This window comes from Hyperolius riggenbachi, chromosome 10, assembly GCF_040937935.1.
Source record: "Hyperolius riggenbachi isolate aHypRig1 chromosome 10, aHypRig1.pri, whole genome shotgun sequence".
NCBI classification, from domain to species: domain Eukaryota; kingdom Metazoa; phylum Chordata; class Amphibia; order Anura; family Hyperoliidae; genus Hyperolius; species Hyperolius riggenbachi.
The window spans coordinates 34,688,813-34,702,129 of NC_090655.1; the positions used below are offsets into that span (position 1 = coordinate 34,688,813).

At 43.4% G+C, this 13,317-nt stretch overlaps 1 protein-coding gene across 1 annotated transcript in view; it reads left to right on the forward strand.

Moving 5' to 3' along the window:
* The window catches only part of PKD2L1 (polycystin 2 like 1, transient receptor potential cation channel), a 115,098-nt gene that overhangs the window by 31,121 nt on the left and 70,660 nt on the right, over nucleotides 1–13,317 (forward strand). Inside the window, exon 2 of the mRNA XM_068255077.1 lies at nucleotides 13,022–13,135. Coding sequence (XP_068111178.1) covers nucleotides 13,022–13,135 — 114 coding nt within the window. The remainder of the gene's footprint in view (nucleotides 1–13,021; nucleotides 13,136–13,317) is intronic.

Below are 13,317 nucleotides of genomic sequence, written 5' to 3' on the forward strand. Positions count from 1 at the left end.
GAGGTGAGATGTAGATGAGCAGCACTTATAACAGATGTGATGTTCCCTGAGAAAGGCTTTGCGGTCTTCTATGTGCTTCTCTCTGAAACCTTTGCAGTTCAAGAGGGAGTGAGGCTTTCTGTGCAGGGGACACTGCTTACTTGGATCTTTTACTTTGTCTTGTGGGCGAGAAGAACTCGAAGTCCTGTCAAAAGTATTTGTAGGTGAAACATTAGTTTTGCGCACTGTCACTGGTGCTTTGCGAGGTTGGAGTCCTGGTGGAGCAGCACATGACAGCGATAGATCAAAGCTAGGATCGTTCCTAATTTTTGCTTGATGGTATACAAAGTCCACAAGAACCATGAATGGAGGAAATGGTACACTATGAGTTTCCTTATATTTAGAGCCGTGTCTAATCCATTGTTCCTGGAGATTGAATGGCAACTTTTGTATTATAGGGTTGACACCTCTGGCTGTGTCAAGGAATGCAAGTCCTAAAAGATCCCCTTCAGCTTTGGCAACTTGTAATTCCATTAGCAAATCGCTGAGTTCTCTGAGCCAGGGGCGGACATACGGCCGTGCAGGCCGTGCCGCCGCACGAGGGCCCCTGAAGTTCCGTTTTCTTCAGGGGCCCATTAAGTATTTTTTTTTTTTTTTTTATATTTTTTTTTTTTTATTATTTTATTCCCGGGGGGCCCCCCGACTCCTATCCTCCCTCCCTCCCTCACCTCGGGGGGCCCCCTCCCGATATGCGCGGCGGGAGAGCGAGCGAGCGGCAAATGCAGGAAGGGCTCTCCAGGCATCCGCTAGAGGCCCAGCCGCTTGGTCTCCAATATGTCTCCAGTTGGAGACATATTGGAGACTCAGCGGCTGGGCCTCTAGCGGATGCCTGGAGAGCCCTGAAGACTTCCTGCATTTGCCGCTCGCTCTCCCGCCGCGCATATCGGGAGGGGGCCCCCCGAGGTGAGGAATGAAGGGAGGGAGGGAGGATAGGAGTCGGGCCCCCCACCCGGATAGCTACCCACCCGGCTACCTAACCACCTACCCACCCAGCTACCTACCTACCCACCCACCAGGCTTCCTACCTACCCACCCGACTACCTAACCACCCACAAGGCTTCCTACCTACCTACCCACCCGGCTACCTACCCACCCACCAGGCTAACTACCTAACCACCCACCCGGCTACCTACCCACCCGGCTACCTACCCACCCACCAGGCTTCCTACCTAACCACCCACCCAACTACCTAACCACCCACCCGGCTACCTACCTACCCACCCACCCGGCTACCCACCCACCAGGCTTCCTACCTAACCACCCACCCGGCTACCTACCTAACCACCCACCCGGCTACCTACCGGGCTAGTTACCAACCCACCCACCAGGCTACCTACCCACCCACCCGGCTACCCACGCACCCACCAGGCTACCTACCTACCCACCCACCGGGCTACCTACCTACCTACCGGGCTAGTTACCTACCCACCCACCAGGCTACCTACCCACCCGGCTACCTACCCACCCACCCACCAGGCTACCTACCCACCCACCCACCAGGCTACCAACCCACCCACTCACCCACCCACCCACCAGGCTACCAACCCACCCACCCACTCACCCACCCACTAGGCTACCTATCCACCCAACCACCCATGGGAGCTGCGCGCCGGATGGAGGCTGGGACAGGAGGTCTGCTGCTGCAGGTGAGTAAATGTTTTTGTTTTATTTATATTAGCAGGTGTATGTTCTGGGCAGGTCTGCCACATGATTGCATGTATTTTCTTCGCAAATCTGCCGACATGATTGCATGTATTTTCTGGGCATATCTGCCGACATGATTGCACGTATTTTCTGGGCATATCTGCCGACTTGTTTGCACGTATTTTCTGGGCATATCTGCCGACTTGATTGCATGTATTTTCTGGGCATATCTGCCGACTTGTTTGCACGTATTTTCTGGGCATATCTGCCGACTTGATTGCATGTATTTTCTGGGCATATCTGCCGACTTGATTGCACGTATTTTCTGGGCATATCTGCCGACATGATTGCACGTATTTTCTGGGCATATCTGCCGACATGATTGCACGTATTTTCTGGGCATATATGTGTATTTTCTTGAGAAAACCTGCACAATTATGTGAATTTTCTGGGGAAAGGGTCACCAAAACTTGGGCCCACTGTCTTTGCGTTGCACTTTTCAAGGGAACCTGAGGTGAGAATAATATTGAGGCTGCCATATTTCTCTCCTTTTAAGCAATACCAGTTGCCTGGCTGCCGTGCTGGTCCTCTGCCTCTTATTCTTTCAACCATAGACCCTGAACAAGCATGCAGCAGGTCAGGGGTTTCTGACAATATTGTCAGAACTGAGAAGATTAGCTGCATGCTTGTTGCTGGTGTAATTCAGTTTATTACTGCAGCCAAATAGATCAGCAGGGCCGCCAGGCAACTAGTATTGTTTAAAAGGAAATAAACCCTCACCCCGGGTTCGCTTTAAGTTACAGTTAGCTCCGCCCTCATCCGGTCATTGCCACGCCCATTTTTTTGCCGCGGCGCTACGCGCCGCAGGTTCTATCCACTAATTTTTGCCGCGCCGCGCTTCGCGCGCCGCAGGTTGTAGCCACGCCCATATTTTGGGCCCACAATTACAATTTTGCACAGGGGCCCACTGCTGGCTGTGTCCGCCACTGCTCTGAGCTTTTGATAGTTTTTGCTAGCAATTCTAGGAAAGTCATCAATCCTCTTAAACAATGCATTTTCTATTACTTCTGCAGAGCCATAGCACTCTTCAAGTCTAGCCCAGATCATTCTGAGTCCGGTATGCGGGTAATTTACATTTATGGTTCTGATCCTTTTAGCATGCTCAGCTGACTCATTCCCCAACCATTTCACTAGGAGGTCCATCTCTTCACTATATGACAAGTCTAAACCTTGGATTGCATTCTGAAAGGAGGATCGCCATGCTCTATAATCTTCTGGGCGATCAGTGAACTTTACAAGTCCCTTGCTGATTAACTCACGCCGGGCCAAGAATTTAGCAAAGTCGATACTGGCTTGGCTAGCAGTAAGATTAGATGGTGGTTTATTGATATTGTGAGAATGTGGTGTTTGATCATACCTGTTAGGAATTGGAAGTTCGTCCTGGCTTCTATGCTCTTGCCTTGGAGTGAAGACGGATTCTTGCTGCTGATTTGGAGGCTGGGTTTCTCTCTGCAAGCTGTTGTAATGTTGATCAGTATTCTCTTGTTTGCAGAATTGAGGGTTCTGGTCATCTCTCAGTGATGGATTATAAGGCATCAGAATTGTCTCACAAGTGACGTGTTTTGTTTCTTGCTGTAGATCAGAGTCACTGTGTTGTCTGGAGTGTTGCTCTACATACTCTGAGGTGCGCTTTAGCGAGTCTTGGCGGTCAAGATCTGCACCGAGTATGTTGCTACATGCTCTATACTCACTTCCAAGAGATGCGGCTCTTTCCAGGGCTTCTACTTCAGCTGTAGCTGCTGCAACTTCTTTCTCTGTTGTAAGTTTCTCCATATTAGCTTCTAGAATGGCTTTCTGCATTTCTATAGATGCCTTCTCTTTCTTCATTTGCAATTCTTGCTCTGCAAACGCAGCCCGTGCCTTTGCAGCTTCAACTTTTGCACGGGCGATGGCGGCTGCATTGCTGATAGATGACTTAGTAGATCCGCTGACTCTGGATCTTGTTTTAAGTGAAGATGTCAAAGATGCCCGACTTTGTGACATGATGGTGAAGATATTTGACTATGTGAGGGTTGCTGGATGATCACGTGCAGGTAGCTGCTGTGACTAGTTAGCAGGTCTGAGTAGTCAGATTTCACTGATGGTGCTAGATTGTGTAGAGACTGCAATAGCTGTATGCAGGAGACTGCATGGAGTGTAGCAGGGCTCTGTATAGTCAGCTTGGTGCACCGCTCTCTAGAAATATCTGTTTCACTGCAGCACTTGACTGTATAGGGGTTGCTGTGTTGCCATGTGCAGCTCAGTGCATAGGAGTAGCAGACCTCTGTGTAGTCATCTGTCACTCTCTTGGTGTTTCAGCTCTTGTTTCACTGTTCTGTCCCCACACATGTGACCTATGTGTAGCTAAGACATGCAGCTAAACCTTCCTGGCTCCCAATAAGTGAGACTGATTGAAGTAGTCTTGTATTTATTGAAATCACAGGCGGTGAAACTAGAAAACAGATGAATGTATAATAAGGCTCTCATAGTAGATATAATGATTACAACAATCAATGCATTAATAAACAATATTGCAGTTTAGCATTATACATGTGCTCATTTAGGCTCCTGACAGACAGTATAAGAACACAGCACAGAGTAATCTAACAATGCAGAAACATACTACAGAGTGTCTCTGTTATGAGTAGATGCTGTAGCAATAACTAGGTGTGAGAAGCAATAAGTCACTCACCAAGAATGCTGCCACAAGAGGAGAGATGGTGGATAGTGTTGTCCGGATCATGAACGATTCGGATCTTTGATCCGAATCTATTTTATGAGTCGATCATCCGAATCATCAAAATGAACGATTCGGATCACAAAAGGGGCGGGGCCAGGAGCGACACGCCCCCTCTCAGCGGGCAGCGGGCTCCTGGAAGCAGAGCTGAGATGGATCGCTCTGTTGGATGCGAGGCAGCCTTGCAGGGACAGCAGGTAGATGAGAGAGAGGGGACATCGGTGCCACTGCCAGATATGTGTAGAGCACACATACTGGCTATAATGTGCTGCCCATTATAGGCTGTCTGTTCCGTAGTTGTGCTCAGTGATCACATTGGAAGCTTTTGGCTCAGCACAGCTCAGTAACTTTGCAGGCACTGTGATTGCACTGCACTCAGCACTAAACAGCTGCACTTATCTTCTGGGAATGCTTTCCTTCACTGTGCGACGTTTGCATGGAAAGTACACAGATGAGCATATAGGTGAAATACATGTAAAGCATATGATTGCTGCATGTGGGTATTGTGTGCAAACATTTCTGCTCTCTGCTCGTCCCTCCTCCCATCTCTGTCCACTCCCTGCCCTCTGTCCATCTTCTCCCCTTCTCTGTGTGTCCAGCCCCCTCCCCTTCTCCTGTCCACAGCAGGGAAAGACCTGTCCTGCTAGTCATTTCACCCCGAATGCTTCGGTAGTAAAATGATCCGAGATTCGGATCAAAGATCCGGATCTTTTCAATGATCCGATTCGAATCATCCGGATCATTGAAAAGATCCGAACTTCCCATCTCTAATGGTGGATAGTGCTTCCTCACAGTTCACAGACAGGGTTCTAAAATGGTGGAATCAATCCCACAATGCTGTTCAACTTTCTATCCCAAGAACCCTTGCAGTTTACTAATATTATAAAGACTGACCACTAGGGGGCTCGGTGAGCTATAACTCTATAACCATCAACTCTAAACATACATGCAGGATATATAGTATTTTCATATATATCAATAACTCACATTACATCTTTGCAGAACATTTTACTCTTAATTTCTGAACTTTATGTCCTTGGGGCAGAACAAGTACATTACAGAAAATAATGAACTTTATCACAATATGCTAATTTTTTTAGAAGATCCTATATACTGGAGGTAAGAAAAAAAATAAGATACAGTATAATCATACATTATTAAAAAGGCTGAGTGGCCTCCTGGATCTGCTGCATGAATCTATGTGCTGGAATGAAGTTCCCTGTAGCAGCTACCGATATACTAACATTATATTCTTAAGCCACTGAAGAACTTTTTGGTGAGACCATTCCTTTCACTTGACAGATAACACCCATCACATGTTCTGATGATAAAAACCTGGCTGCAATTGGGCAGAGGGAAGAGATGTCTTCTTGATTGCAAATGGCATGTCATTCTTATCTAAATGTCACTGCAGTTTGGTGACCTGAACTTTGGATTATACAGTAAAATCCCCATTATTCGACAGCAGCGAGGATTAGCTGATGCTGGATAAGTGTAGTTTCTGGTTGCTTGAGAGTCAATGTTAAAAATAGGCCAAAAAAGTACTATATGCCACACTGTATACTTACCATAAACTCTGTATTTATGTTGAAATAATGTAATTAAAAACCTATTAGGACACAGGACAGACTTAATGTTAACAGAAGTTACATAGTTACTTTGGTTGAAAAAAGACATACGTCCATCGAGTTCAACCAGTACAAAGTACAACTCCAGCCTGCTCCCTCACATATCCCTGTTGATCCAGAGGAAGGCGAAAAAACCCTTACAAGGTAAAAATTCCTTCCCGACTCCAGATAGCAATCAGATAAAATCCCTGGATCAACATCATTGGCATTACCTAGTAATTGTAGCCATGGATGTCATTCAACGCAAGGAAAGCATCTAAGCCCCCTTTAAATGCAGGTATAGAGTTTGCCATAACGACTTCCTGTGGCAATGCATTCCACATCTTAATCACTCTTACTGTAAAGAACCCTTTCCTAAATAAATGGCTAAAACGTTTTTCCTCCATGCGCAGATCATGTCCTCTAGTCCTTTGAGAAGGCCTAGGGACAAAAAGCTCATCCGCTAAGCTATTATATTGCCCTCTGATGTATTTATACATGTTAATTAGATCTCCTCTAAGGCGTCTTTTCTCTAGACTAAATAAACCCAGTTTATCTAACCTTTCTTGGTAAGTGAGACCTTCCATCCCACGTATCAATTTTGTTGCTCGTCTCTGCACCTGCTCTAAAACTGCAATATCTTTTTTGTAATGTGGTGCCCAGAACTGAATTCCATATTCCAGATGTGGCCTTACTAGAGAGTTAAACAGGGGCAATATTATGCTAGCATCTCGAGTTTTTATTTCCCTTTTAATGCATCCCAAAATTTTGTTAGCTTTAGCTGCAGCGGCTTGGCATTGAGTACGATTATTTAACTTGTTGTCGATGAGTACTCCTAAGTCCTTCTCCAAGTTTGATGTTCCCAACTGTATCCCATTTATTTTGTATGGTGTTAGACCATTGGTACGACCAAAATGCATGACTTTACATTTGTCAACATTGAATTTCATCTGCCATGTATGTGCCCATATAGCCATCCTATCCAGATCCTGTTGCAATATAACACTATCTTCCTTAGAGTTGATGATTCTGCACAATTTTGTATCATCTGCAAAAATAGCAACATTGCTCACTACTGTATCCACTAGGTCATTAATAAATAAATTGAAGAGCACTGGACCCAGTACAGACCCCTGTGGGACCCCACTGCTAACAGTCTCCCATTTTGAGTATGATCCATTGACCACAACTCTTTGTTTTCTGTCCATTAGCCAGTTCCCTATCCAAGCACACAGACTCTTCCCCAGTCCTTGCATCCTCATCTTTTGCACCAGACTTTTGTGGGGAACAGTGTCGAAGGCCTTAGCAAAGTCTAAGTATATCACATCTACAGCATTCCCAATATCCATATTAGCATTCACTACCTCATAAAAGCTGAGCATGTTAGTCAAACAGGACCTGTCTTTAGTAAACCCATGTTGATGCTGAGAAATAAGATTATTTTCTACTATGAAGTCATGTATAGTATCCCTTAGTAACCCCTCAAATAGTTTGCATACAACTGATGTTAAGCTTACAGGTCTATAATTTCCTGGATCTGATTTTTTGCCCTTCTTAAATAATGGGAAAACGTGGGCTGTACGCCAATCCACTGGGACTCTGCCAGTTGCAAGAGAGTCACAAAAGATAAGATAAAGGGGTTTATCTATAACTGAACTTAATTCCCTTAGGACTCGAGGATGCATGCCATCCGGGCCAGGTGCCTTGTCTATTTTTAATTTATTTAGTCTTGCCTTTACTTCTTCCTGCGTTAAGTATTTAATATTACAGTTAGAAGATTGAGACTCTTCCGCCTCTGTAATTTGCAACAGTGCTGTTTCCTTTGTAAAGACAGAAGCAAAGAAAGCATTTAATAACTCTGCCTTACCTTGGTCATCCACCATTGAGTTTCCACCTTCATCCTTTAGGAGTCCTATACAGTCAACCTTTCTTTTTTTAGAGTTGATGTACTTGTAAAACTTTTTTGGGTTAGATTTGATATCCCTAGCGATTTGATTTTCAGCTTCGATCTTTGCCAGCCTAATTTCTTTTTTACAATTTTTATTGCACTCCTTGTAATTGCTGAGTGCAGCCTCGGACCCCTCCTGTTTTAGGACCTTATAGGCATTCTTTTTCCTCTTCATTTTATCTCTAACCTTTCTATTCATCCATAGAGGCCTTTTTTTATTCCTAGACATTTTGTTTCCATATGGGATATACATACTACAATATATATAAGTATATTACTGTAAGTGTACAATGAGAAAAAATAGATTTATGCAACCTGCAACGCCAGGATTTTTTTTTCTGGTTGGTTGTGACTTCTGATTAACTAAGTTCTGGATAACGGAGGTTTTACTGTACTTGCAACTTTGTCCTCACTTTGCATCTCTGCGATTGGGTGATGCATGTATTTCTATTCTTCCTAATTTTGTTGTCACAACCAGATGTAATAATGAAGGAACATGTTTCTACCTTCAAGCCATTAGCAGCTTCGAAGGAATTATCTTGTTTGAGATAGTGCACTGCTTTTTTCCTCAGTAGACAGAACTCCTTGTGCCATAAATTCATGGAATGCTTTGATCTCTCTCTGCTAGCAGAAAGTATAGAAAACCGATAGCAGAAGTCCTCTGATATTGTCTCACATTGGCCCCCTAGTGACAAGTGGCTGTAAATACACATTACAACAGTACTAATTAATAGCAAGGAAAAGTAACAAATAAGAAATGTAAAAAAAAATGTGCTCAAATAAATTGGCCTGGAGCATTTGCAAGCCGCTAAATAAATTGGTTGCTAAAGGGTTAATCAGTTCAAGTATTAGCAGCTGTATCTGTGGAGTCTTCTTTCCTGCTCGTTTTATAGATGAGCAAGAATTTGCAACTATATTTACTGTAAGCCTGTCGGTACAAGATAAAGATTTTTTGATGCCCCAATGATGATTCATCACCTACTTAGGGCTCTGGTGTAGATCAGAGTGAACTCTGGCTCTGTTTGTGTGCTTTTGTCTTCATCCCCGCTGGCTGGCAGGTCACTAAGAAGAGGTACCCTACAGGGATGAAGACAGAAGCACAGAGACTGAAGGAGGAGCATGCCGGCTGGACAGGTGGGTTTGCCCTGCTGCCAATACTCTGCAGGGCCCCCTGGGGACCACTATTCACTTGGCGAGGGGAACCTGGGATGTCCGCTAGCCAGCTCTGGGGCCCTGGGGAACACCTAATATGATTTGGGGGACATAGGGGATGGCCAATGCCACTTCAGGAGAGGAGGCGTTGGGAGATGTGGGTCAGGGGGGGGGGGGGCTGTGTAATATTTGATGAGGGCCCCATAGTGGCTACAATCGGCCCTGCAGGGATGTGTTGTGTAGCCATCAATGAGTCCCTCCCTCTTCTGAGACCCATAAGGCCTGCTTTGTCCGCTATGGAGGTAGCTCCACCAGCTCTCTGGGAGGGGAAATGTTTACCTTGTGTCTAATTTGCACTACTAAAGAACCGCCACGGTTTAATTTGTTGCTTTGAGAGTACCTTTCTTCTTTCCAGCAGTGTTTGTTCATTACAGCCATTACATTTCCAAACATTGGTACACGGCTTAAGTAGAGGATGAGACAGACAGGCAGCTCTCAGATTTCACCATTTGCCATGATTTCTTCCTCAGTTTGTTTCTTTTTCATAATGGGCTTGATGGTATCATATAACTGAACCCATAACTCTTTTAAATGGTCTTTAGTTAAACAACAGCAGCGACATAAAGGTTGCTTTTCGTGAGATGGTGTATTGTTAGCGGAGATCAGCAGAGAAGGTCTGTGCTAGCAGTGATACCGGCTTATGTTCTGTGCTAGCAGAGAGATATGAGCCATCATGAAAGGCCACACAACAGAGGGAACGTCCGTACAATATATGGTGAGGGAAGGAGATGACCAGTAGGACAGTGATAAGACCATGCTGAAGGTTATCACTTGTAGATGTGACTATGACCATTGTGAACAAACATGCTGTATGGCTGAAGACACACTGTGAGAACTTTCAGAGAGCTTTTCCTGCCCCTCAATGCTTCCTGAGGGCTGGTACACACTTGGGCACTTTGGTAACTGCCAAAGTATCCCTATGGATAAATTCTCACTGCAGCTTTTGCGATTTAATTACTTGCTGCATGCAGCATTTTGGGGGCATTTGCTTTGTGATTCTTGTTCTATTGAACCAGAATCATAATCCCAAATCATGGTAGAAACGCAAAATGTTGAGCCACAAAATCGCAAATGTGAACTAGCCCTCAGTGGTTAAAACGCTAGTGGTCATTTAACCAGTTTAGCCACAAGTCAGTAGATCTACGTCCTCTGTGACTTCATCTATGCCTCAAATCAGTAGATATACGTCCTCTGTGACTTCATCTAAGCCACAAGTTAGTAGATATACGTCTTGTAGCAGAAGCAGTGCTGTGCAGGATTGGGCTTGCTCCTGTGCACATTTCTGGCACTATCTGATGCAGCACTAATTGGTGAATGGGAATATATGTTTCCTGAGCTAATGAGATTGATTTTTACCTTTAAAAAATACTTTTATTTTCTCATTTCATAGTGAAAAATACACTCTGTAGCATTATTTCAGAATCAAATATCTTCATCATAAATTGTGACCGGAACATAATCTAAGTTTTGTGATAAGCAGTAAGAATAGTCAAACAAGATTTGTGTTTTTTTCTCTACAGTAGCACTTTTTATTTTTAAACTGGAATTGGTAAAACTGAGAAACGTTTTTTCAATTTTTTTTCTTTGTTTTCCCATTAAAATTCATCGAAAACAAAATTAATCGAGGGAAAAAAACGGCATACAATGAAAGCCTAGTTTGTCTTGAAAAAAACAATGTATATTTCATTTCTGTGTCCTAAGTAGGGATAACGTTATTTCTGATTAAATAAGGACATAGCTAAACTGTCAAAACTGCTCTGGTCCATAAGTGGGAAACAAGGTCTGGAGGCGAAGTGGTTAAAAGAAAACGCTCCCACTGACTTACATTAAAATTGTGGTAAAATTGGCGTGATTATGATTTTGTTACGGAGCAACGGGTTCTATCTTTTGCCTCACTTGTAGAGAATAAGTAGACACCTAAATTAAATGAAAGGGTTTTTGTTTTTTTTAGATATTTGCAAATATCCCATTTCGTACGCAAGGTTATTAAGACAAACTATTCTCTACGTACTAGAACCTGCTTTGAAAATGTGTGTGCTTTGGATCCAGGATCTTTGGAACTTCTCCCCATGCTGTATAAATGTCTTCTTTCACTTGCTAATCCCCTAAGCCCTCTTGTATCTTGAAATGGGAAGAATAAAATATTAGCCTTGAAGCAGAAGATCGTTCTGTTATATGAAAGCATACGCCGCACTGCTCTATTAGCCCTTCAATAGTGGAAACTCTATATAAAGTTCTGCTGTGATGGTATCTAACTCCAGATCGCTTGACAAAATTTGTCTTATGCCTGGTACACACGATGCAATTTTCCATCAGATTGACGGTTGAATTGATTATTTTTGAAAGGCCCAATCTGATTTCCAATCATTGTTCTGAACAATTTTCTGAACACTTCTATACAAAATCGATCAGAAAAACAATCCGAAATCAGATTGGACCAGTCATAAATAATCGATTTGACCATCAATCTGATGGAAAATTGCATCTATGTACTAAGCACTAGGGATTTCCTTATCACTAGACCAACTACACCCTGGATGATACAGGAGACTGGTCTTAAATTTGTTGGGCTGGAAGCTGTTTTTCTAAACTGCATGCTGGAGGACTCAAGTCGGGTGGTCTCATGCTAGAAATACAAATTGGAAATGTGTGTAGATGTGAGCACACCATTATTTTCCAGTGCTAAATAAGCTCTCTTGGGAATGGAGTTTACAGGTTGCTACTGGAATCCTCTTCCACTCCTCCATGATGAAGCTGGTGGATTTAGAGATGTTGCGCTCCTCCAACTTCCATTTGAGGATGTCCCACAGATGCTCAATAGGGTTTCGGTCTGGAGAAATGCTTGGCCAGTCCAGCACCTTTACCCCCAGTTTCATTAGCAAGGCAGTGATCATCTTGGAGGTGTGTTTGGGGTTGTTATCATGTTGGAATACTTCTCTGAGGCCCAGTTTCCAATGGGAGGGAATCATGCACTGCTGCAGTATGTCACCATACATGCTGGCATTTATCATGGTTCCTTAAATAAACTGTAAGTTCCCAGTGTCGGCAGCAGTAACTCTTAACATGGCAGTGTACTACATTGTCAATGTCATCCACCTGGAGAAGACCTGCTAATGGTGATGTCCCGATGATCTGTCAATGTGTCCTCCTGCACAGCCAGAGGTTCCGTATGACATTTATTACAGTAAGTGGGTGATTTACATGATTCTGTTAACGAATACAAGAGGTGACTAGTGACATGCTGAGATAGACATGTACAGAGTATATGTACAGTGCGAAAGCACAAAATTACTATGCCTTTTTATTTCTCTGCCTGAGAAAAAAATCAGGTATGCAAGTGACAGTTTCTCTCCATGTCGGGACTGGGTTAGACTATAGAGTAACCCTCACTGATGATGAACTACAGCCATAAAGCATTTCCTGGCAGTAAATGACTGCTTAGAGCAAGAGATAAAAAGGGTCAAAAGTTCATAGATTTTAACTCTGGCATACTTCAAAGAATGTGCCATTGAGCAGAGACCATGAAACAGTAAAAACTTAAAAAGTAGACTTAAATATTAAATAAAACTGTGGGATATCTAAAAAAAAGTCATTTTTAGGAGGAGGATAATAGATACAATTGTTGATGTCATCAGTTCATTCTTACCTCATGTGACCTTTAAGAGTTATGATTAGGGAAGTGCATTTTTTTCTTATATGAAAAAAATCATAGGCTTGCTCTATCTGGCCTGCTTTTTATCTGATAGTGATGGAGATATTCGCAAGAAGTTTATTATTGGTTTTACTTTTTTATAGGACTTTGGGGAACAACGTTAACTGAAGATACTGCAGAAAACCGGGAGCTTTTTGTGAAAACGACACTAAGGGAACTGCTAGTCTATATCGTCTTTTTGGTGGACATCTGTCTGTGTAAGTCTGAATACACACTTCTGTGTTAAATTATTATAATTGCATTACTTTTGCTGCATTTTTAAAACTCTCTCGAAATGATAAATACTGGTCTATCCAGTAATGTTTATATGCCAGAGGTTTAATTTCCCCAATAGATTCTTATGTCCTTCTGAGCCCCCAGTAATGGGATATCCCCAATG